Here is a 26,673-nt window from a genome sequence, read left to right as displayed (position 1 = left end):
ATTGATGTTTTACTTTTCTCTCGATTACATTGTCAAAACGAAAATCCCATAATGTTGCGGATCAAGTTGATTTGCCAAAAAATGAAGATGTATGAAGGTGCAAAAATATCATTTCTGTTAATTTTTTAACTATTAACCTTCGTTTAATCCAATGCTCGTATAAATTAGAAATTGGGTTTCATACACAAAAATTAGCTGTAATTTTAATGTTTTAGGAGATTTTTATGATAAAATAAGATTGTTTCTATATATTGAAATTTCTATGAATCGATTTTTTCCCCCGGCAATTTGCTATTTCGATATATGGAGGTTCGACTGTATTTTTAGACACACATATATGCTTAAAAATATTTAATATAGTAGTTAAAAATCTAAACTCACTTACAGAGGCGGATTTAGACTTGACGGGGCATTGAGCTATTCCAGGTATGTTTTTTTCTTTTGCAGTGCAAAACATTTTTGTTGCAGGCGAAACAGATCATCTCCCCCCCCTCCCTCCAATATGTGTTTCTTTTTTCCCTGATACAGCTCTCATGTTTTTGTTTCGTTTTTTGAATGGTCCTCCTGTTTTTATTTTTTATATAATTTCTTATTATTTTTTATTCACCTTTTTGCAGTGGTAAAGATAACAATAGAGTGGCCCTTTAAGTAGGATGTAAAATATCCATAATTTCAGGGAGTCCAGGGGTTTTCCCCCCGGAAAATGTTTTACAAAATAGATATAAAAATCTCTATTTTGAGGCCTTTCATGGGGGAAATTGAGACTACAAAAATATAAAGAAAAATAGGCAAAGGAAACTTTTTAAAAGTTCTGCATTCTTTTGCAAATCAAGATCATTCAAAATATAAATTGCTTTTTCGACAAATCGTTGACTTTAATCAACAGAGAGGAAAAACAAGGGAAGAGAAAAGAGAAGCACATTGTAACTTGCTCATATTGGCTTTTAGTGTAGTTTGTTTTTGATCATTTCCCCAACATCCCCCCGCCCTCTACTGCATCAAATGCCCTATAGTAAAAATTGTGCAAAATGATTTAAAAGAAATTGTGCAGAGATTCAGAAAATGTAGTAACGAAAGAGTAATATTCTGTCTCATCATTCAGATAGTTCATACTTTATTTTCTTGATGACACAATATGGAAGTACTTTTCCAGGAATTTTAAAAACTTAAATATTTTTCAAAGACTCTACAGTTGAAATTGTTTAAAGCAGTTCATTTGCACTATCCGGATTTTGTTTGCACAGTCTAACAAAATGACTGTAACTTTGTAAGATGCACCTGGTTTAAGTTAAAAACAAATGTAATGAAGCATTTCTCAAAACTAAGTTTTTTTTTCAATCACAAGTAGAGCAGAAAATGATATAGAGTAGAGTAAGTGTTATATTTTTTCTCATGCTTAAGTTATTAACAGTATGCAATAGAAGTAAAATAAAAACAAGCAATAACAAAAGAATTTCTAAAATACAGAATTCGGTATTAAGTCAATGGCAAGACATGTAACATATCAGTCACAAAAAATCATCTTGAAAAATTTGCAACAAAAATGCATGTATAAGGATTTTTTCATTTTTTAAGCAGGATATATCAAGGAGCTGAATTTGGCACATCTTGGTAATGAAATACTAGCCTAATCGGAAACTGGGGCCCCCGCCCTTGGAGAGTCTCCCAGCTCGAAATCGATGTAGTGTAAGTTTTATACGAGTTTTTGATGTGGGGGGGGGGGGGGGGGGCAAGTCTACCAAACTAAAAAGGGGCCTGCATTGCCCCTGAATTAAATTAGAAAATAAAGCAGGAAATCCTAGTAAGTGTCTTAATTTCAAGTATGCTTTGCAGCTAATGAGAACTAGAATTGCTTTTTCTGTATTTAAGTAGTTCCCTCATTTAATAGTTGCAAAATTAAGAATAAAAAAACCTTTCTTCTATTTTAGGTTACAAAACACTTCCTTTTTTTCAGGAGGGGGGGGGGCTCTGGGTACAGCCTTGTCGTCTGAAGAGCAGAGCAATCTCCCCGAGCGTCATAAACTAAGCTTTTACTACATTTCAAATTCTTTTTACCATTATTATTTTTTTTTAGTTCTAACAAATTAGATTTCAGATTACATGTTTAATTACATTAAAATGATAGAAAAATTTTCGATACTTTTCCAAAAAACGCCAACAATTCCATGTGTGGGAACGGGGCATCAATAAATATTTGCCCCAGGCACCATCCTTTCTCCAGATGGCGCAGTTGCTGATAAATGACTTTGGCAACTTGATAGCATCTAGACAAGTAGTTCTCGGTGTAGTGCAATTCTTGAGGCGTTTGAAAAAAGTGATTTTTTCATAGCAACACACATTACATTTTAATGCTGTTCAGAATAGCTAATTCTGAGGCCAGAAAAAAAAACATGCATTTTTTTTCATCATTTATACTTTTCTTCACATATCTTTTTAATAAGAAGAATTGATTGAAGGCACTAAAAACCAGATTATTTACTTCTGCACAGAATAAATATTACTGTGCCTGTGTTGTACAGTTAAACGCCTTTTCCAAGACTTAAAATAATAAATGAACATGAAAACATGTTTTGCTAAAGAGAAAAATAGATTTCAGTATTAGCACTACATTCTTAACATTAAATTTACTTTCATGGACATTTTGCCAAAATTTTACAAATTAAGGAAACTTGTAAAGTATAAAACTTTTTAGCAAAGCTTACTAAAATACTATGTGAGAACACTTTAAAAAGCTCAAATATTCAGTTTTGGCTTTTCTCTTTTACAATCTGAGGTGTAATCAAACTGTTTTTGTCTTCAAATTATAACTTGTAAAACATAAATAATGTAATATTACCCTATAAACATATTATTAGATATGTTGTCCAAATGTCCTCTGTATTTTAACCATGGTCCTGCAGCACTTATATGATCGGTGGTACATTTTCCTTTTATCTGCAGAAAAAGTAAATTTTTTTTTTCTTCAATTTACAGATATTTTGCATTTTACAAAATAAATAACTAAACAAATTTTATACTCAAACCTTGGCTTTACCATAAAATTTACTATGACTTCAGTATATTTACCTTTATTAACACATGCATGTCAATCAGGTCTTTTCCATCCCACTTGTCAAATGGCTGTAAGAGTTGCAGTCTTTGACTGTCAGAACTCACAACCACATCAATAGCTGAACTTTCAGCAGGAGGAGCTTGGTAAGCATCCTTACCAGGGTCAAAGCCCTGAGGCGGAAGTTCCTCGCCTGATGGCTCTTTTAGCTTAAATTTACCACCTAAAAAGATGTTTTGACACTTTTACATTGTCCAGGAATAAGGGGCTCATTCATCAACATAATTTCATCAAATCGAATATGATTAATTTAGCTACTGTCTAACTGAATAGTTAAGCCAAAACTTTCTTTTGCTACACCCAGAAGGAAATTTTTTGCTATGCTACTAGAACTTGATCCAATCAAACAAAATCGAGTAGAATGAGTCCCTAAATAGCATGATATTTTGTTTAAAATAGTAAATGACTGAATAATTCAATCTTTCATAAGTTTATTGAGAATGTTTTTGAAATATCTCATTGAGGAAACATGACCTATACAAATAATATGAATATTAAATGCATGGCATGAATGAAATAATTGAGCCCGGCATGTGCCTTTTCTAAGCAATTTGACATAAAACTAAATGTACAGCAGAATTTTTTTTATCCTGTCTTTCAAGTGGCATACCCAAAAAATGAATATTGAAGGGTGCATATCATCATTGTATCAAAAGATGCAATTAGCAATTTCAAGAACTCCCATTGGGTAAAAACTTTTTAAAGTATTTCCATCTTGTTTCTTCTGTTATAAAATTGTTCAAGGGTTGTTGTTTTTTTTTTTTTTTTTTTTTTGTAAAGTTATAAAATTTCAAAGTTGAATAAACATTTAAGAATAAAAATACCATGTGTGTGTGAAAATAAAATTTATGGTTGATTAAAACATGCAAAAAAGTCATAAAAATATAAAAAAGTTGAAAACTTTTAACATTAACACATGTAAAAAAGTCTTTTTTTACGATGTAAAATAACAGCATCTACAATTGATTAAAAAGTGCTATCTTGAAATTAGAGAGAATAAGGGGAGGGAAAAGGTTTAAAACAGATATTTTTTTCAAATTCAAAGCATCTAAAACCAGAGGTGTCAATGCAAAATTTTGCTGTGATGATTGAGCATTCATAAAATGTTTGTGAGATGCTTAGGAAAAAAAAACCCACATTTTTTATGTCACATTTTCAGGACCAATAAAATAATATAAATTTTTACTTACAATTGTAGAGAAAAGCATCATATACAAAAATGAGTTTTCATCCAGTATTTGTCTTTAAAAAATGTCTAAAAATATTTTTATGTAGGTTACCCCCATTGGGCATGCCACTGCTGTCTCACAGATTGTCTCATAATGAGGTTCGATTTTGGAATGAAAGGATGAAAATTAATAAATAGTAAATAAATATAAACAATATTAACAAATATTAAATCTGTCTGTAAAACAAAGTTTTTTCTTCTGGCTCGAAATGCTTGAAAGAAATAAAAAGGTTTTTCTCAAACACTTTCTAATTTTCTAGTGTACATGTCAACAATATTTATAACTCAATAAAACATTTAATGATAAACAATAATGATGAAAGAAAGGCGAATACAGAAGAGATAATCAGCAACATGATCAGGGTCTAATTAGACAGCTCTATACTAGCTGCAAATCTTAAGTAAAAATTTCCGAATTAAAAGTAACAACTGTTTACAACTTCACTAAAAAAATATTTCCCAATTTGAAGATTTTTAGCCGTCACACTAGCATTTATTACATATCTTATAAAAAAGGTGTGATGTCACACTTTTTGGTAGCCCTCCTCCCCCCCCCCCCGGTGACTCAAACTGTCACAATTTCAGAAAACAATTTGCCTCTATTAAAGCGTGATATCATTTGTAGACAGTCCCTATGTATATAAACTGTCACACTAGAATCGGCAATGTGTATTGAAACTAAGTCTTCTGGGGGTCTAAGTGTATAGGGTTTTGACTCTAAAACATGTCACTGGCTTTATGGTCCTTCTTTAAACCATTTCCCATCAAATCGTTTTTAAGATCAAGTGATCAAAAAACTTCAAAGTAGGAATTGAGTTAATAATACCTTTAGAATCTGTCAGTTCATCAGTAAGAGGGTTGAAATCTAATGATCCAGCACAAGATAAGGCAACAACAAGTTCCGGCGATGTGACAAAGGCATGAGTAGCTGGATTTGCATCATTCCGCCCAGTAAAATTTCGATTATAAGACGATACAATAGTATTCTTTTCTCCTTTTTGAACATCTTGTCTAAATAAAGAACATATGAAGATTACTAAAACATTGTTTCTGATACCGAAGTTGCTTCATGCATATTACGGCATAAAATTACCTGTCCCACTGGCCAATACAAGGTCCACAGGCATTAGCCAACATAACTGCACCAAAATCTCTGAATGTTTGAGCCTAAAAGAAATTAATATTACATTCCTAAGAATTTGGGAACAATTCTAGAAACAAAAAACAGAATTCCACATTAATTGTTTCAAACCTATAGACTCAAATAATATTTGATTCCAATAAACAGGGTTCATACTCTATTTGGATGAAAAAATTCCATGACTTTTCCAAGACTTTTTCATGACTTCATAAAAATTTTCATGACCTTGTTACATGAAAACAATAGTACTATTTAATATCAAACTTGCAACTTTTTGGAAATGAGCACTAGCAGAACTTCTACTTGAATGCCACTACCTCATTGAATCACTTGTGATTGAAAAAATATCAGCATACAGCTAAAAAACTGCCCAAGTTGGTGTTACATGCAATATTTTTGGATGTGGTAACCGGACTGTCTGATATATTGCATAATAAAATAAAAATGCAGTGAATAGAATATAATGATGCTTAAAGGCTTTTTTTTTATTTTTAAATAAACAGGCAAGATGATAATGAATGCGACAAAGGTGGAATGAGTCATTATTAAGTTTCAATAAATTTGCTTCAAAAGTTGTCCTTTAATGTCAATAGTGCATTTATCATCCTCATAACTTGACAGTATTTTGATTCTTTAAAGTAAAGCCACGTTCTTTAGTTAATTCATGTTTCTAGTTTCTACACCAGATATTAAAAAAAAAATAAATCAGTAGGTAGTGACTAAATCTTCTGATTCAAATGTACTTGCTTACTAATGTGCACATTTTCAAATGCATACATTAGTTTAAATTAATAGGTTCAGAAATTCTAGAAAATAGTGTTTGATTCCTGAAATTGAAAGTAGCTTTGAATTGCATGGATTAGTTTTGCGTGCTGAATGTTGCGCAGAGTATTAGAATTCCCCTATTTCAGTATTCTATGATCTGACTACAGATCTTCATTTTCTAAAACCTTCAACAAATAAAGATAAACTTTGATAAATATAATTATAAAGTTTTTACGAGTGATGGAAACGAACTTGGGTGCAATGGAATTGCGTTTTTTTGGGTGGGCGAAATCAAGAACATGCAAGTTCACTACTACAGAATAGAAAAAGCATTGAAAATAATGGTAAATTCAAAATGAGTGATGTCGAAGCTCTAAAATAACATTGCAAAAAAAAAAAAGACGAGCGGCTACAACAGAAGTGGATGCAATGAGATTTTAAAATTCAGATTTGTTTTCAGGATAGTTCAGTTTTCCAGTTTTAACAGTTTTTATGTGCAATACTGTTAAATCACTCAAGATTTCAAATGATCTTTTAGCTATTGCTTCTTTAACTTTGCTCAGGACATTTTTCCATGACCTAAAATAAATTTCCATTGACTTTGTATGAAAATTTCAATTTTCTATGACTTTTCCAGGTCTGAAATTTGTTTATTTTTTTTTCCATAACTTTCCAGGATTTCCATGACCCGTACAAACCCTGAATAAAAAAAGAATACAATGTGAGACTTGTGATAATAAAACACTTGAGTTTCAAAATAGCTATATTGTTCTACATTTGAAATGTGGCCTGTTAAAGCTTTTTTCTTTTAATATCTTTTACAGAATGTGTGTGTGTGTTGGTTGGAGATGTCTCATTTGAAAAATAATATTTTTTATACTTCAATGTAAAAGAAAAATACAGCAAGGAAAAAAAGGGGAGGGGGGAGCTACCCTTTTTGCACCAAGATCTTTAATTAACAGAACTCTGGTGCAAAAGCCCATGAGGGTCAAGGCCTATTATGCCAATCTCAGTTTTTGTGACTGAGGTATTTATATAATTACTTCTAACAATTAATAACATTATATCTAAAGATATTATACAAATAAAGTTTCATAAGAAAGAAACCTGAGCTAAAATGACTTACTTGTCCATCTCTTTCAATAGTAGCTCTAATTTGTTCTGAACCAGGCGAAAGCATAAATTTTGATCTAGCTTTTAGTCCATGATCAAGGGCCTGTTTAGCTAGAGAAGCCGCTCGCGACATATCTTGATAACTGCTGTTGGTACAACTACCAATCAATCCTATTATGAAATGTGAAATATTTAACCAATCATTAATAATAGAAAATTTAGTTGAATACAGTTAAAGATACATAAAATCATAGATAATCTAAAACCATCTTTTCACTATTTGTAAAGCAAAAACCCTAATAGAATAAATAGATCAAGGGTCCTTAAACTGGGTGCTGCGGAACCCTGGGGTGCCACAAGAGATGGCGAGGGGTGCCGCGAAGCAACCAGGTTTTGTGGCAATTCACTCAAGGGTTTGGAAGGCTTATTATAAATACAGCAACGGTGATGACTTTACTGGAGAAAGAAACTGTACAAATTTTGTTTCCCAAATGTTCGATAGATGAATCTTTCATAATGGGGCAGATATCAAGTCTTAAGATTAATTCTTTTGTTACTTGCTGTAACATGTCACAATCAAAGGCCGTTCATTCTCCAACATGATGAGACGCCCCCATTATCTGACAGGCGTTCCTCAAGCTTGTTAGTCCTTGGGTTTGACGAAGTTCTGATGACGACAATCACCTTCTTCCATGGCCATCGTGCTCTCTGGATCTTAGAATAAGCGATTTTTTTTATTGTGTTACAGCAACGATCATGAGTTTGTGCCCCATAGGCTTTGTGATTTGCAAGATTTACGCCAAAAGATCATGAACACATTTTCTAAGATTTATCGTGACATGTTACATCGAGCGAAACAATAATTAGACTTGATACCTGAAGCAATACAAAAGTCCATACATGGAACATTTTGGAAACAAAACTTGTACAGTTTCATTCTCTGGTAAAGTCAGCATTGTTGCTGTATTGGTAATATATTTGTTTCAATAAGCCTTCCAAGCCCTGGAGGGAGTTTTCATATGTATATGTATAATAGAAATTAGACTAGGGTGCCGTGTTCTTTAAAGGATGCTGCGAGTCGAAAAAGTTTGAGAACCTTTGGGATAGATGGATTATATTATTTAGAAAGTTCAAAGTATTTACAAAAGTTCATGCCTCAAAAATTCTTCACTTAATTTGCTGTAAATATACGCTACTATTAACTGTGATTCATATTTTATTGCACAAAATCTAGGCTGGAGTTGAAAATTTGACATCTTTGCATTTACTGTAGAATATTAGGTTTGGCATTAATCCAAATGCATCACACATTATTGATTGAAAGATCATTAATGAAAATCCTTTCCCCCAAAATTCCTTCACAAGTCGAAAAACCTTAAATAAGCCGTTTAACATATTCATAAAAATAGCCAATCAATAAAATGACAAACATTTCAAAACCGCTTTTTTGTCTCAGAAATTTTTATTTATCTCTAAACATTGTGCTAAAACATGTCTTCTTTTAAATTCTACTAGAGAATAAAACCTGCAAAATTTTACTGGCCCTCTTCGTCCACACTGTTTTGTAATGTATGGTAGTGACAAGTTTCCATGCTAAAAGGTAGAGAGTAAGGAAATATACAGAAGTTTCAAAGGGGGCTTTTAGTCATGGGCGGATTTATGGGGGCAGAGGGGGGCAATGCCCCCCCAGTTTTGGGAGAACTTTATGTAGTAATAACACATTTTCCAAAAATAAAAAAAATCATTTTTTCTTTTTTGAATAGTTTAGAAGAGCATGGGTGGATTTATAGGGGGGGGGCATAAGGGCAATACCCCCCAGTTTTGAGAGGACTTTATACAGTAACAACACATCTTCCAAAATCTTAAAACAAAAAAATCATGACTTTTTTCTTTTTTAAATAGTTCAGTGAAAATGAAGAGAATAGCGAATGTCCTTTTCTGATGGGAGAAAAGAAAAGGACAAGAAGAAAAAAAAAAGAAAATGAATTTGAATTCTGAAATTTTGAATTCAAATTATGTTTCTCGCAATCACGAACTGAGACAGGACCCTACTCATTGGAGTTATTGTTTCTAGAAACGGCTCCTGTCGCCCCCCCCCCAAGCCTGCCTCTCCTCCTGGGCGGTTACGTGTGCATAGTTGTGTGTATAGTACGTGTGTGCGTAGACCTGTGTGTATGCATGTAGGCGTGTGTGAGGGTATGTGTGTGAAGTCGTGTGTGTGTGTTCGTGTGTGAACGTGCGTGTGTGTAGGACATGGACGCCTCCGACCAGGAGAAGCGGATAGCTCAAAACCGGAGCAGCCGCGCCGCGTCGCCAGCAGAGGACGGTGGGTGGTGGTGCTGCATAGGCTTCTGGTCCAAGTTGAAAAAGGCACGGACACCAAAAACGGTCAAATGAGAACAATTAGCAATCGTGATTGCTCAAAAAAAACTAACATTAAATACAAATAGTGCAGCTGTCACTGGGGTGCTGAAAATGTGTCTAAATTCAGTATTTTGGACTGAAAACCATTTGGGCAAGTGTATGAAAATATAGGCTAAACAAGCTATACATTAAGCTGCAACACTCAATAATAGTTGACGATTATTTTAACAAATTAGAACCTAAAGCAAATGGGGGAGGACCCCCCCCCCCCCCCATTCGCGCTACAAGAACGATCTACTCGTTACGGTTTGTGTCCACATTTAAAGCGGATTTGTGCATAATATTTATGCTCTTAGTAGATTAATTGGCTTTTTGAGAGATTCTAAAAAATAGTTCCCCCCGCCTTTTTTTTTGAGAGAGAGAAATTTAATTCTAACACAAACTGAATAAATTTCAGTTACCTGAGTATTCTGATTAATTGAATCTTTTTACTTAGTGGGAAAGTACTATTTTACTTACTTTATAAATACTGTTTAAAAAGTAAGGTAAGTCATAATCATCTAAGTCTAAGTGAGTCAGTCCTTGTCATTATTGAAATCTAAATAATTGAGTCATCAAAAGTTTTGGAAAATTTATGTAAAATTTTATAAAAATCTAAAAAAAAACCTAACAAAGATTGGTAAAATTGTAAAAATCCTTTAATTGTGAAAACTGAGGAATTTTTGTAAAAATTACAAGAAAATCAAGCAAAAATCTGCAGGTAAGAGTGAATTACAAACAGGGCTGAATTTGCCTATAAGATAAACAAGCTATTGCTTAGGGCCCATGCTTTGAAGTGGGTCCCTAACTCCCAAAAACAAATTGAATGATTCGTTCCTTAAAAAATGAAAATTGGTTGAAAAAACTAATTTTATTTTCAAGTGCTTGAACACTTTGAATGTTTGGAAACATGTGGCTACAAATCTTAAATTTTAAAATTTCTAACAAATGGTAGAGGAAGAGGAATGCCAAAATTTGTCAAATTCAGTCCTTGCCACATCCTGCATTAAACATGTAAAAATCATGGTTCTTGCGTTTGTAACATATTATTCGAAATAAATTTTTGTGACTCACATGCTTCATATCTTGCTATATATTCAATCCCTAATGCAGTATTTTGGAAATTATTTAGCATTGATTGCTTTTATCTTACTTCTACTGCATATTGTTAATCTGTTTAGCCCGAAAAAAAAATCATACACTACCTCTATTCCTTTTCATTTTCTGCATTTTTTATAATTAAAAAAAGGTTGTTGTAATGAGAAATCTATAGTTTATTTTTTTTTTCAAACTTAAAATGGCTGTTTCTTACAAAGTTTGAACAATACTGTACAACTGTGTAATCTAGTTATCACTTTCTTTGTCTGTCCCATTAACCTTTATAAGGCTTCAAAATGCAGAATTTTATATCCATTTTACAAAATTTCTTCCGGGGGAGAAACCCCCGGGACCCCTAAAATTAGAGATATTCTATTTCCCACTTAAAAGGGAGCCCTGTGTCACTCTCTTGATATCAGCCCCCTCTTTTAAGATCAATTCAAAAAGGACAACATGAAAACACACATTCATAGAAACAACACAAAAAAGTAAAGCACAGACAAAAACATGGGAGTGGGGGGGGGGGAGCTGTAAAAATATTGCTCAAAAAAAAAATCCTGCCCCCCCCCCCCCCCCCCCCCCCCCCAGGAACTCAGTCCTAAAACCGCCTATGCTTTTAGTCCGCTAATTCCATATTTTCTTATTAAACAGCCTTTCAAGCATTTAAAAACTTGAATGAGAGGTTTTATTCATTCCTTAGAATTTGGCTAGTGCCCAGACAAATTGTTTCAGTATCATTTCTTATAAAATGTTTTATTTTAGAATTGAAAGTGAAAACAGTGTTTAACATAAGAGAATAGAATTGATTAACTAACAAGTCATTTTATTATCAGACAGTGATAACAATTTTGATATTTTCAGAGAGTTGGAAAGGTATTGATAGCGATTGATGGACCATGGCCCTAATAAATTGCTGCTTACGCTTATGGGCCTTGCCAATTTTTAACTTTTCAGTGTTAAATGGATGCAGCTCATGCATCCACCAATCAATTTCGATGTTTCAATGCAGCTCATGCATCCACCAATCAATTTCGATGTTTCAATGCAGCTCATGCATCCACCAGTCAATATCAATGTTTCAAAGTTTGTTTATTTTTGATTGGATGTCGCCCATTTTGACTGCAAGAGGCGCCACAGGGAACCCCTGCATCCACCAATCAATGGTAAAGAAATGGAAGCGTGTGCCCTGTAGTGCCCTCTTTGTTGCCATGGGTTTCAGCGATTGCCACGGCCTATAAGAATTAAATGGGGCTATGGATGGACAATATTATATTATGTTTCAAAGAATGTTCTATACTGGCGGTTTCCAAAGTGGTCCGACGGAACCCCTAGGGCTCCATACTGGTCTCAAACTGGCCATTATCAACAGAAGAAAAATTGAGGGTGCATGAGCTGCAAATAATCGTTCACAAGCCTGAATGATTCCATTTAACAAAGTTATCACTAAAACTCAGACATTCTGTCAGTGAGCAGCAGTTCCCAAACTTCTTAGGTCACAGAACCCTAGGTACTTTACATTTATTTCAAGGAATCCCATTATTATTTACTAGGGGTCCGTCCCGAACTTGTTCAGGTAGAAAAATTATCTGTCTTAAAAAAATGTTACGCACATTGTTTTGTTATAAAATATCATGCTATACAACGTTTTTTGTTTTCTTTTTATGAGGTTTTAAAATAAATTGCTTCACTTCATTTCCTAATCAAGAAAGCCCAGCCTTTCCTTCCCCGTGAACAATATAATCTTCCCATGTGTTACGTTGCACTGCACATAATTGTATGCTTGACTTTCATTTTTGATGATGGCGATGGCACGAGATTTTCATTGGAAATTGCAATTACTTATATTGGAAATAGAAATATTCAAAGACCATGGGATTTCGAGGATTATTCCTGACTGACCTGCTGCTGGTCCAGTAAAAAGAATACTCTAAATTATATTAATCCATGTTGATTTTACTTGGAGTCCAGTTCCATTTCATACATAAGACAAATTTAAGTTTCACAATGGAATTATTGGAATATCGCCTTTAATTTTAATAGAATGAATGTGGACTTTAAAAAGTGTTCTTAAGATACAGATACACAAATCATACAGAGTTCCTAAAAGGAGACGACTTTAAACAGGCTTGAAGTGTATCTGCACGCATTTATCAAGAGAACCGCAGGAATAGTTTAAAAAGTCACCATCAAATGCGAAGATGACACCTCTCACAATGTTGTCTCAACCTTTTAGTTCTTTTAGAGTTACGGCTTCTATATTCAAACAGTGGGTCATCGAACATCCGTCCTCGGAGATTACCCGGAACATATAATCATACAAAATAAACCCTCTCTCTTTATAATATTAGTATAGACAAAATACCTCAAAGAGTAACTCAAAATGCATAAAAAATTACAACTTTTAGAAACATGGCATAATTTCCACTGTCGGCACTACTTGAATTCAAAAACTAATTGTTTTGAAGCGAATCTCAGTTATAATTCATTTGAATAAATTTTGAACATTCTGCAACTTTAAATGGTCTGCCAAGCCAAATACACGAAAAGCTTTTGGCGATACTTATACTAGCCCCATAGTGATGTTTTTTCTCTCACTCGTTTCTATCTCTTAGCATTCAGTTCAAAAGGTACCTTTAAATATTCTGGTATTGCATGTGCAGCACAATCAGCGCTTGTGTTTACGTATATAAGAATAGATCAGTACGGAGCATAAACTGGTAGCGAAGACAAACTATTGGTTAAAAAAATTAGTATAAGTACATATATGCATAATTTATAGCCTATGTCACTCAGTAGGAATGCACCTTTCATATAGTGAAAGAATTTTTCAAATTGCTGCAAGGGTTCCAGAGATTACCTCGAACATATAAACATACAAAAATCCGCCCTCTCTCTTTATAATATTAGTATAGATGACCAGAAGACAAAATGTTAACGATATGCAGTGCCGTATTTACGTATGGGCTTAGTGGGCTCTAGCCCAGGGTGACACGATTTGGGGAGAGCATGCTTTCCTACATCAAAATAAGTAAAAACCCTCTTTTTTAGTTATAATTCCATTGGAGCAGCCACGTTATTTCGTCATTTAAAATAAAATCCTTTCCTTTCTTTGTTTCAGTGATAGGGCACAGAAGTAAACCTGGACAAAGTTAAAAAACTGGAAACAAAATTAAATGTGACTGTTTAAAAATTTAAATACCTATTTCCTAAAGTTTTTGATTTTTATAAAATAAACTATTCAGCTGCATTTTTAATAAGCAAGAATTAATAAAATTGGCATACTATTATTGGCTAACTGAAATAAAATTAGTAAAGCTTCTATATGTGTGCTTTTTTTTTTAAATTTTAATGTAAGATTTTTTTCCCCTCTCTCCAAAATTAAATTTTTATGTTCTTTATTTTGTAAACTAAATTAATAAATATTTATCATTACATACGAGATGACTGTGGGGCTTGTGATGCAAAGGTTAACTGAAATTTTCTACCAAGCTTTCAGTCCATTAAAGCTACATCACCAAACAATGCTTGTTCTATTTATGATGATCTTATGCTGTTGCGTAGTGATGAATTATAGAATCTAAAGTAGGTATGATATGATTTTTTATTAAAAACAAATGGCATAAATCTCATAACTTTATGCAAAAGCTTAAATCCTGCTCATTTTATAGCACTTCTGTTCAGTCTTCAACCGAAAACAAAATATCCAACCGTTAAAGTTCTAGCAAAAGAAGAAAAATATATATGCAAGTGAGTCTGCAAAATTAGGTACAAAAGCATTGATGTTTTCAAACATCAATCTTTTTAATGTATATTCTGGCATAATAAACTCCAAAAAATGTTTCAATGTTAGAAGTAAATTCACAGTAATAACTTCATCAATTGAAATGATTTTTGAAATGTCAAGGACAAGTTTATAAGAACAAAGATAGTTTCATTGACATTTCAAATTAAGTAATGCAAAGGGATAAATAATTTATAAATATGAAGTACTGAAACATCAATACAAATCAACTGGAATAATTATGTAACATCTTTCAAATTTCCCCCTGAATAATATGAACACTAAATGTAAGTTACTTTGTAACTACTATTATTAACAAATTGAAGAAATTTGTAAAACAGTTTTAAGTAAGTAACATGCAATATAAGTCTACTTCCGTAGAAAACATAGAGAAAACTCCTTTCAGTGTGATAGATGTTGTAATAACTAATTAATTATAATGTCTTCTTCATAACTGTAATCATATTCACATTTTAAAGGCTATTTTAGCTTTAAATATAAAACATTCACATGGGAAGCAAAACATTGATCCTCTAACATCCGTGGTAAAACATCGATGTTTTGAAAACATCGATGTCGCACCAATCAGTGCCATCGCTGTATCTATTGGACTAGAACAGATTGTATTAGGTACTATTATTATTATTTAGTTTATTTTAATTGCTAATTGTTGATAAGAGGCCTCAAAACTTTTTTTTTTCCATTTAAATCTTCAAATATGTTTTTGAAATGTTTAGAGTTATTTTTGAAACAAATATGTTAAGATTATTCATTTCAAAAACTTTTAAATCGCAAAAAAAAAAAAAAAGTTCTTAATTTGTTAGAAAAATATTGATTTATTATAACGTAAAAATAAGATTTAAATAGTGAAATATGAGATTAGCTAAAGACCAATTTTTGGTTAGTTGCAAACAACCAACCAATTTTATCTTTACATACTATCTGAGGATAATTGCCTCTTTGGCAATTCAAAACAATTTTAAATAATAATTTGCTAACTGCATAACAGTATATTATTATATGTAACTAGCATTCCCATACCCGGCATTGCTCGGGTAATGGAATTAGCAGGGGTTAACTGCTTGGTGCATCTAGTTTCGAAAATCCCCTATAATAATTACTTATTATCTATAATTTTTTCTAATTTTGGGAGGATCCCGGGGCCCCTGGACTCCTTATATATATGCCTTTGTCTTTAACTGATCTTCAACTGTTATTAACGATCCTTTTAAAGTATTGATTATCTTTGCAAACACAGGCCATCCACATTTTATTGTTATACCCATGTTTAAGCAAGAACTTCTTTGTACACAACATTTTTAGTTTTTTTTTTCCTGGTGCTAAAACTATTAAGCTGCTTGATGAACTGATGTTGGAGTAAGCTACATAAAATTGGCCGTGTGAAAAAAGTCTTCTCCAAAATCGATCCCTGCTACTTTTAATGTCTGTCCTTGTGACTTATTAACGGTTATTGCAAAGCAAACTTTTACAGGAAACTGCACTCTTCCAAATTCAAAAGAATAGTCCGCTTGTGATGATGTTCTTAAAAACTTCGCTTCTAGTTTTGAAAAAATGAAAGTAAAAGACAGAAACATTATTATTTGACTTGAGAAAAGCCCTTCTAGTTTTGAAAAAATGAAAGCAAAAGACAGAAACATTATTATTTGACTTGAGAAAAGCCTCGAAGAATCACGTGAGAATTTTTTTTTTCCAAAATATCTCCGAAATGGTTCAATTTAGAAAAAAGTATTAAATGTTAAGTTTAAAGAACATTAAATTTCCTACAACTTTTTTGTAGCACAAATAGCAAGCTTGCTGTAGCTCTTAGAAAATAAGCAATTTTCCTCCATGCTGAAAAAAAAAACTTTTACACTGAAAGCAAGGCGTCACAATTATTACAACTTGAATAGAAGCTTTAGTTTCAGAGAGTTTATCAACAGTTTGAGTTTCTTGCTCCCCCCCCCCCACCCGCCGGACACAGAGTAGCAATTCTGGCTGACAAATTAGTTCCCGCTAGACTCCAAAAACAGACAACGTATTATGAAACTGAAATACATATATACACATTCATTTAAAGCATATAAGACGATGCGATAATAAAAAAACCCTTCCCCACTGCTCACGGTCTAACATTTCTGGTCTGACAAAGGTAGTCTTCATCAGACTCCAGTAACAGGTGATATATTGCAGTTTGTAACTGGATTACACAATACAGTAAAACCTGTCTACAACGATACTGTTGGGACCTAAAAAAAATATTGTAATAGACAGGTTATTGTTACAGACAGTTTGATTGTTCATGCTGACATTTTGCTAGGACCAAAAAAAAATATTGTTATAGACAGGCTATCTTTATAGACAGTATCGTTATACACAGGTTTCACTGTATATACATTTATTTGAGGCATATAATTCGTACATTCTAGTCTAATTATTGCAAACAAAGATGCGATTTTTAACTATTAATGTGAAGGAATGAATATTAGGCAGCTAATAAGCAAACACAATCAACACAATCATGCATCCTATGCTGATGCGATAATAATAAACCCTCCCCCACAGCTCACGAACTAATATTTCTGGTCTCACAGAGGTAGTCTTCATCAGACTCCAATAACATATGATTTATATTGCAGTTTGTAATTGAAATACATAATCTTCACATTCATTTAAAGCACATAATTCATACCATCTATTCTATTACAAGTAAAAATGCGATATTTGAATATAAATGTGAATGAATAAATATTAGGGTGCTAATAAGCAAACAATACACATAATAATGCATAAATGAAGGTACAATAGTAATACGTGATGAACACTTTGAAAAAAATTCTGCAGAAACTGACTTTTTGAGGCATGAAAAGCCCAAAAGAATTACTTTTCAAAATGAAAACTGAACTGTAGAATAGGGTGGTCCAAAATTTCGAAAGTGAAAATTTTTTGAGTCCTACACTCCCATTTTGTTCCAATGGATTAAAAAATAAATCAGACAAAATTTGAAATCATTTCGATAATATTTAGAGGTAGCTCAACGCAGATAAAGTTTTCATCATTGCTGAATAGAACGCGTACGACACACGACCATTGACCTGACTAAGGTCAAATACAAATTACTATTTTTATTGACAAGAAAACAATTGCTTTATAAAATTGCTATTTTATATAGAGACTTAACAAAAGCCATTATGAATATACTTTTGTAAATACAAGTAAATACGTAAAATCTATTCCTTTAACAGTCGTGATCGAATAAATTTTCAACTTATTGTTGCTTAGGTATGAATTTTTAATTGTTTTGGTTTTGATTTCACCACTGTTCACTGTTAAAAATTTTCCGGAAAATTTACGGTAATTGTTACTGGCATCCATGTTGCCAGTAACTATTACCATAAAAATCAAATGTTACTGTAAAATTTTACGGTTTCCTCGGTAGGCCACAGCAACCAGTTGGCGCTGGGATCGCTTATTTCTCCGGTATAAATTACCGTAAAAATCAGCGATGCGTCGGCGATGCAATTTTACAGTAACAATTACCAGAAAATCTTCCTGAATTTTTAACAGTGCTGGAATGGCAGTTTGCACTTATTTTTGAAATGCATATGTCTCTTTACTTTAAAATAACTGAGCATGGCAAATTATATCAATTACATCAAAATCAGAGGTTTATCTTTTTAGTTCAACCATAAATGAGCTGACAGGTAGTAAACTACCTTCAGTTTGTATGGCATTGGATATGTTTCTTTATAACCATATTGAATTAAAGAAAACCGTAAGAGAATCTTCAAGAAATACAACATAAGAAATAAAATTTGGGCAGAAAGCCAGAATACCCGTACAAAGACCCCAAAACTGTCAGCCCAAGCCAGAAAAACTTTACTAACAATGGAAGTTATTGAAAAAAAAAAAAAAAACAGAAGTACAATGACACAAAAAAATAAGGAAGGTGAGCTTTGTAGGGCTGGTGCCTAACTGACAAAGTTTCTGCAATGTGCTTTGACACAACGAGTGTCAATACCGGGGAAAGCAAGGGTACCCATGTTTTACTAGAGCAAGAACTAAAGAAAAGGTTACTATATTTTTCATGTCGACATCACGCTATGGAATTAATTATTGGTGCAGTGTTTAATAAATGTTTGGGTTTTTCTTCCGCACCAGACGTACCTCTTTTTAAACGATTCCAGGCCTACTGGGAATTCATAGACAAAGACAAATACATCATAGGCATCAACAATAAGGACATTTTAGCACAAGTGACAGATGTAAAGGATGATACAATAGTATTTGCTGAAAGATTACTACATGACACACAAGCGAGAGATGATATCGAGAATGTCTTGAACTATGCTTAATATTTCTCTGTAAAGCTCCTCCATATGGTATCAAATTTGTTGCACCTGGGGCTATGAGTCATGCTAGAAGGATGTACAAAATTTTGTATCGTTTCAAAATATGGATGTTTAGCTGTCAATTTACCATCACGACAATAGAAGAAAAGGGATTGCAAAAAATATGCATTTTTGTTGTACGTGTGTATTTAAAGGCTTGGATGACTGCTTCTATGCCTCAAAATGCACCATATAACGATTTTAATGAAATCATTATTGAAGTAAAAAAAGATTGATGAAGACATAAGCACAACTGCAACGCAGAAATTTGCCAATCACCTGTGATATTTGTCAGAAGAGCTCGTGGCATTAGCCCTTTTTGCTAATAAAGTGTCATACTGCATTAAAAGACAGATGGTGAAGGCGATGAATGAAGTAAATGGGAAAAATAATGTAGTGAAGCACCCTAAGATTTTGCTAAAACATTTTATGGATATGAAATTTGAAGAACTTTTGACAAAGGGGTCAATTTCATTTTTTTAAAGCATGGGTTTACCTGATACCTTCATTCACATAGATCCAGAAATCTGGGAGCTTTAGGAGGATTTTAAGAAAGCAAAAAGGATTATTCAAGGAATTTCAGTCGTTAATGATAATGCTGAAAGGGGTATTATAGCCCTTATAAAAGAGTTTACTGGAAAAATGACATGCAATGAAGAACAATTCCAATTCTTGTAGCAAGTTGTAGCAGAACATTGAAGAGGTTATCCCGGATGTAAAAAGCAGATTTTGTAATGTGTACTAAGGAAAGCCATATGCATAACTGTTGAAATATTATTATTATGTAACTATTTTTTACTTACAAAATGCTGACAATTTTAATTAAACAAATTATATACTTTTCCTAGCGTAAATTTTATTTCTATCTGCATTTATGGCATAAAATGGTAAAACGCGGAACTTTGAGGCTGTTGAGCTACCTCTAAATGTTAAAATTATGAGCTCAAACTTCACAATAATTATTTTTTACTCAGATGGAACCAAATGAGGGGGTAGGACCAATAAAAATCAGGAATTTTTTTAAAAAAGGCCTTTTTTGGACCACCCTACTGTAGAAGCTTAATACATACATCTAAATTACGGGGAGATTCATTCGACCTTAAAGCAAATAGAGAAAGGACAACAAAATACGTTGTTTATCTTCTTCGAAGCCATTTTGAAAGGGCCAGGTTCTCCCAGTTCAGAATCTGTAGGGGGTGGTAAAAAGAAGCTGTGGTTCTTTAATTGTTCATCTCCTTGTTGCAGTGATTCCAAAAGCTCCTGGAACAAATCATCTCCTTCGGCAGTCTTATCCAAAGATGAAATTTCTGCAACATTTTCACATTTTGTGCCACTGCAGTGTTTGCAGGTGCTGGAGGATTTTAAACCTGCCTTGTGTCAAGAACAGGCTTCAGTACAATTTTTCTTGCAGGTACAAGATACAATCTTCAAAATAGTCTGAGCAGCTAAAACTCTTTTCGTGTCAACAGGCATATTAGACCTTGCGTTCTGCGTTCCCAACCCCATTTCTCTGTAATTATGTTGCCCAACCAACTTTGAATTTGGTGGTAGCACTGATATGAGTGATAACGTCCAGCATCGCACGTAGGAGGTAGCCCTGCAAGATTTATTTTAGCCCTGTATACTAGTTTTATAAAAAGATTAAATCCCAAAGTATCCAAAAACAGGTTCAAATACTTTACGTCACCTGTGTATAATATTTTATAAATGTTTTCTCCAGCTACAGCAACGGCATCATGATGACTGATCGGGTCCATAAATACTTCAATAGATTCCTTAATTTCAGGAAGTTTTTTGACAACGTTGCACAACTTAATTTTGCCTTGGCCAAAGATTGCCAATGTCATATCACACCCACTAAACGCATGGATGAAAAGAATATTACTGTTGTCAAACTTAAAGGATTTAGTGGGAGAAAAAACAAATCACAAGCATTCCCTCTTCCAGGTTTTAAAAAGAACAAGTTGCTGAAAGGCTGTCCAAAAGCTGTCATCAGCACCAACACATCTATATCCTCTCGCCCTTTTCAATTTCCTTCACTTTTGAAAGAGCAGTAAGTAACTTGGCATCTTCTTGATTCTGCCTGACTTCAATGCCACACTCTTTAAAATATGTCTCAAGAAGTTGGATAAGACGATTCTTATCCAATTGTTATAATTTGCCAGAAATCTTTCTTGAGGAATTTAGTTAACATGTTAGGTTCAACCATTACTTCAAGGGAAGAGATTGATTGCTCATTGATATAGCATTTGTGACAGGCAGTGTGAATTGTCACTTCTTTTAAGTCCTTCGAAAAACACTGAAGTTCTTCATTTTGACGTTTTGCGTTGCATCTTTGAAGGTTTTCTATTCCCTTCTCCTTCACAATCTTTATTTCATATTAATTCAAACTGATTTTGTAAATATATTTTAAAAAACACCTTGGTCAGGCGTAATCATTTCTAGAAAAAATTTTTTTATACAGAACACTCGGATAGATAAAACATACTCTCGCTCGAACTCGGAAGTGACCAACATGCGTAGCTATTGAGTCGATACATTGTATTTGAAGAAAAAAAGGGGGGGGGGATAGAATGGGGGTATTTTCTTTAAGTTAAAGGGAACGGAGGCATTTACTCTTAGCTGCGAAAGACAAATCATTTCCAAGGTCAGACTGCCGGCATTTCTCCTTTTTTCCTCCGTTATCCGATGCCCCTTCACGCACTTTGCTGATTGGTTCAGATAAAGTGTGACTTTCAAGAAGTTGTAACTTGCTTGCTTTTCATGCTACAAAAATTATGTAGTGACAAAAGTTGAAGGAAATTTAATCCTCTTTAACATTTGTACCGGAAGTTTTTTTTTCTAATTTTAACCATTTTTGAGATATTTTGAAAATACCACAAAAAGCCACAAATTTGGGGGGGTGGGCGGTGTTTGGCTCCAAAACTTCGTACGAGGTCTTTCGTGCTGGATAACTTAGTTTTTTCATATTAGCACTAGTATATACAAATTTTTTTTGAAAAAATTTTTGACCCCATTTTTTGTAAGGCAAGCCGGTTTTTTTCTACCTATTGACTGGACTTTAACTAACAATAAAACATCTGTCGTTAACATCTACTGGATTTTTTAATGATCAACTGGATTTTTTTTCAGGAGATGTTGGCAGGTATGTGAGTGCATTTCAAATTTCATTTTGACCAGATTTCATTAAAAAATTTATTTAAATGTGAAAAAACTTCAAAATTTAAAAAAATAATAATAATCTAGTTTGAATAAAAAAACTGATTTAAATTTTTAAAAATTGTGATTTAAGTATTAAAAAAAAAAACGTAATGTTTTTCTCATCTCCAACTCTGTATTTCAATACTCCTATAGGACAGCCAGTTTGAAAAGCCCAGGGTGGCTTCAAATCCAAATATGCCTCTGACGATATGGAAGTCGAATGATAAAAACGAAAAATGCTCTTTTGCTAAAATAATTGCTTTTTTCTTTAGATAGAAAAAACTGGGTAAAGTGAAATTTTTGTACACTGACAGATTAACAGGTTTTGACAGATTTAAACAGAAATTTACATTATTCTTGCAGACAAATTAATTGTAAGAATGACTAAATAATCACTGAAATACAGCAGTTTTTAAAATATTTTCAAAATTGGATAATAATTAACTTTGACTAATATTTATGATAATAGAATTTCATCAATTTATACAAAAATTAGACACAATTTTTGATCGTTTTTTCTTTTTGAAAAAGCATTTCTTTTCAATGTTGAAATAATAAAGTAACTTAAAACACTGGATTTAGTCTCCATACCTACTCTAATATCTAATGGCCATCCATTTTCTTTGGCTTGCTTTCCCAAATCAGATATTGTGTGAGCAAGGTCAGGAGTAAAAGGTCCGTTTATATAAGGTTCAAGCTGCAAATGAAAAAAAAAAAGAGATTGTTTAAAAACATCACTTAATATTGTCAGGCTAGTTTACATCACAAACACTTATACACAAATCATTAGATGGAAGGGGTGATCCTTTTCAGTGTTACAGATCAGAAATACAAATACATATTTTTGTAATAAGACCTTAACTACCTTTTAAAAAGTTTTAAGAGTATAGTTCTAGAAAGTTTTTCACACTGACAATAAAATTACATAAGTGCAAAATAAAATCTTTAGTAATAACTCAAAACTTGCTTTATACTTAACAAAGTTAAAAGGTTTTTATCAAAGAAAGATTACATTAAATAAACATTTTAAAGATTAACTTACATTGCTATGATGACAACAGTAATTATAATTTTTCATGATATCATCACACTTACTTCACTTAAATTAAGTTCAATTACACTGTCATATTCACAGTCAGAATCAGCAGTAAGCAGGTTTTCAAATCCATTGGCTAATTCAGCAATTTCTTTTGATAAAAAAGAGAAAAGAAATAGGGAATTAAAAAACATGAAGAAGATATAAAAATTTAAATTTAAAAAGAATGTAACAGAAGATTGGAGACGAATGAAACAGTTTTATTTACCACTATTCTTCCCATAAGAAAGCTACATGACCTCTACACTAGGGTGGAGTGAAAAAAACGAAATTGAGAAACACGTTTAGCCTGTATGTGGAAAAGTTGCCTCTTACCAAGCCTATTTATCATACAAAATTTTAGCTAAATCAAACAATATCTTAGCTGCCCATTTGAGGCTCAAGTTTAAGTATTTAGCCTCAGTTTTCATCAAACTCGCGAAAATGAGATGATAAAATATAATTATCTCCCATTTAAATCTACGAATGGTTGAAATTAAACTCTGGAGAAATAAATACTTAATGTATAGTAAGTTGAGTGACCTAGGTAATTGCAAAATGATCTTCAAATGTGCATCAAGAGCACACATCGCACATGCTGTCTCAGCTCCGGTTTGTCCTATCTTTGCATTCACCGCTATTGACTCGGTTCTTTATCCTAGTTTGTTGTCTTTCTTATTTAAAATGTTTCATTTAGTTTAAATTATTTCAAACTATTAAGTTATAACTTCAAATGTAAATGAAGAGGCTGTTTTTACATATAAAGAGTTTGAAAAAAAAAAACACTACAAGTCAGGATTTTTCTTCTCCAAAGTAAATGAGGCTGAATTCCATTGAAATTTATTGAAGTAATTTTGAATTCTTAAACATAGTTATCGAGTTTAGCCCTTTTTCTCCCTTTAGAGCTCTTGAGGGCTCAGCTCTCTCACGCGTTTTTTATTGTTGGCTAGAGTTGACTAATATAATGTTTTCTTGATGTCATTCTGTTCTATCCTATACGTTATTTTATTACACTGTAAAAGTATTCACTTTCAATAATACACGATGATTAGGTCTAATATAATAGAGTATACTCTAATAACATATTCTGTTGAAACTTTCACGGTTTCTGATGGGCAGTTTCTTGAAATATATGGCCGAAACGTTCTATTAGCTGTCGTTAACCTTCTGCAATGACTATTCTTTCTTAACTATGAATTATTACTTCAAATGTAAATGAAGACATAGTTATTACATCTAAACAACTTGAAAGGAAAAAAAACGACTTCAGTAATTGTTTCCATTTATTATTTTTTAAATTAAATATCTGAAATATTTCTTCTTTTTGTTGCTTATTAGATTAATTACTAACGTTTGTGCCCTACTAAGTGTCTTATTCCTAGCTGACTCAATGCTTTTTATTGACCTCCAAACAGTTTCAGAAATTTTTTGTATCCAAGACCGTATGTTCGTTCATGTGTGTGTGGGGGGGGGAGGGGGGTTCAATTTTCAGCATGAATCCCTCTCTCTAATATGGTAGTCTGTATCTGCCCCTGTCCGATAAATCAGCCTCAATTGTTATAAATGCTGCTTCAAAAAATATGGGAATAATTACCAAAGATTAAGCCAACGTAGGCAATCGTAGCAAAATCAGAAGGTAAAGAAGAAAAAAAAAAAAATCATTGACTTGAAAAGAAAAATGAAGAAGAACACTCTTTAGCAGAATATAATATACTTTGACGGTCGAAGAGGCAATACTTTGATTCAAAATAGGAACTGAAAAAATAAAGCTAGGAAACAACTTAAGACCAAGTTGATTTACTCTTATAACCTGGATCAAAGTATGACGTATCTGACCCTCCTGTGTCTGGTAGCTCTCATAAGATTGAGATAAGCATACCAGCATCTTTAAAGAAAAATTTTGACATTTCTAAGTACGCTCTATGGATTAAGTGCAAACAGTGATCAATACATGTTTTTTGAAAATGGAATTATAAGGAAAATTGAGATTTACATTGCAGGTTCATTGCAGTGATTTATTTGTTGGTTACATACAAATGAATTACTACTACGCCAGATACTATACGTTAGGGTGGAAAAACAGCTGGGCCAAAGGGATATTGCTTAGAAATTGGGGACAAATTAGAGCAATGTGAAAAGATGGCTGTGGTAAACTTTGTACAGATCAATGGTATGTCTACGAAACATGGAACATAATTTCAAATAGAAATATTTCAATCAGTTTGTTAGGAAAGAATACAGTCATTGCCAGAAGGCTAACGACAGATAATAAATCTTTTCGGTTATATATTTCAAGAAAATGCCCATCAGAGAACGTGAAAGTTTCAACAGAATATATGTCATTAGAGTATACTCTATTATATTAAACCTAAGTCATCACGTACTATTGGAAGTGAATACTTTTACAGGGTAATAGAATAACGTACAGTCATGTCAAGAAAACATTATATTGGTTAATGCCAGCCAACAATAGAAAACGTGTGACAGAGCTGAGTTCTCAAGAGTTTTAAAGGGGGGGGGGGGGGGAATGGCTAAAATCGATAACTATGTTTGAGAATTCAGCATTACTTCAATAAATTTCAATGAAATTCAGCTGCACTTATAAAAATTAATGCTTATCTCATTTACTTTGGTGAAGAAAAATCTTAACTTGTAGTGTTTTTTTTTTTTTTTCAAACTCTTTATATGTAAAAACAACCTCTTCATTTAAATTTGAAGTTATAACTTAATAGTTTGAAATAATTTAAACTAAATGAAACATTTTAAATAAGAAAGACAACAAACTAGGACAAAGAACCGAGTCAATAGCGGTGAACGCAAAGATAGGACAAACCGGAGCTGAGACAGCATGTGCGATGTGGCGCTCTTGATGCACATTTGAAGACCATTTTGCAATTACCTAGGTCATTCAACTTACTATACATTAAGTATTTATTTCTCCAGAGTTTAATTTCAACCATTCGTAGATTCAAATGGGAGATAATTATATTTTATCATCTCATTTTCGCGAGTTTGGTGAAAACTGAGGCTTAATACTTAAAATTGAGCCTCAAATGGGCAGCTAAAGATATTGTTTGATTTAGTCAAAATTTTGTATGATAAATAGGCTTGGTAAGAGGCAACTTTTCCACATACAGGCTAAACGTATTTCTCAATTTCGTTTTTTTCACTCCACCCTACTCTACACCCCTTAAGTGATGTGCGACGCACAGCCAAACATTGAAATTTCTTTATCCGGTTTTAAGACTTATGTATGCAAAATGAATTAATATCACTGAACTCCACCAGATGACACATTATAAACATGAATAAATTTACTGTTACTGTTCATAACAATAGTTAGCAGTTATCAATCATTTTTTGCATCATTT

General features: G+C 32.9%; 1 protein-coding gene across 2 annotated transcripts in view; it reads right to left on the bottom strand.

Moving 5' to 3' along the window:
• The window catches only part of LOC129231733 (probable aconitate hydratase, mitochondrial), a 77,845-nt gene that overhangs the window by 19,121 nt on the left and 32,051 nt on the right, over positions 1-26,673 (bottom strand). For both annotated transcript variants that reach the window (XM_054866102.1, XM_054866096.1), the window contains exons 12-18: positions 23,323-23,414; positions 22,819-22,924; positions 7,370-7,527; positions 5,431-5,504; positions 5,164-5,348; positions 3,067-3,272; positions 2,837-2,934 (exon numbers count right to left, since the gene is read on the bottom strand). In XM_054866102.1, the coding sequence (XP_054722077.1) occupies positions 2,837-2,934; positions 3,067-3,272; positions 5,164-5,348; positions 5,431-5,504; positions 7,370-7,527; positions 22,819-22,924; positions 23,323-23,414 (919 nt within the window). The remainder of the gene's footprint in view (positions 1-2,836; positions 2,935-3,066; positions 3,273-5,163; positions 5,349-5,430; positions 5,505-7,369; positions 7,528-22,818; positions 22,925-23,322; positions 23,415-26,673) is intronic.

Source organism: Uloborus diversus, chromosome 1, assembly GCF_026930045.1.
Source record: "Uloborus diversus isolate 005 chromosome 1, Udiv.v.3.1, whole genome shotgun sequence".
Classification (NCBI taxonomy): domain Eukaryota; kingdom Metazoa; phylum Arthropoda; class Arachnida; order Araneae; family Uloboridae; genus Uloborus; species Uloborus diversus.
Note: the sequence above shows the minus strand (reverse complement) of the source record. Positions and strands in the feature narration are given on the sequence as shown.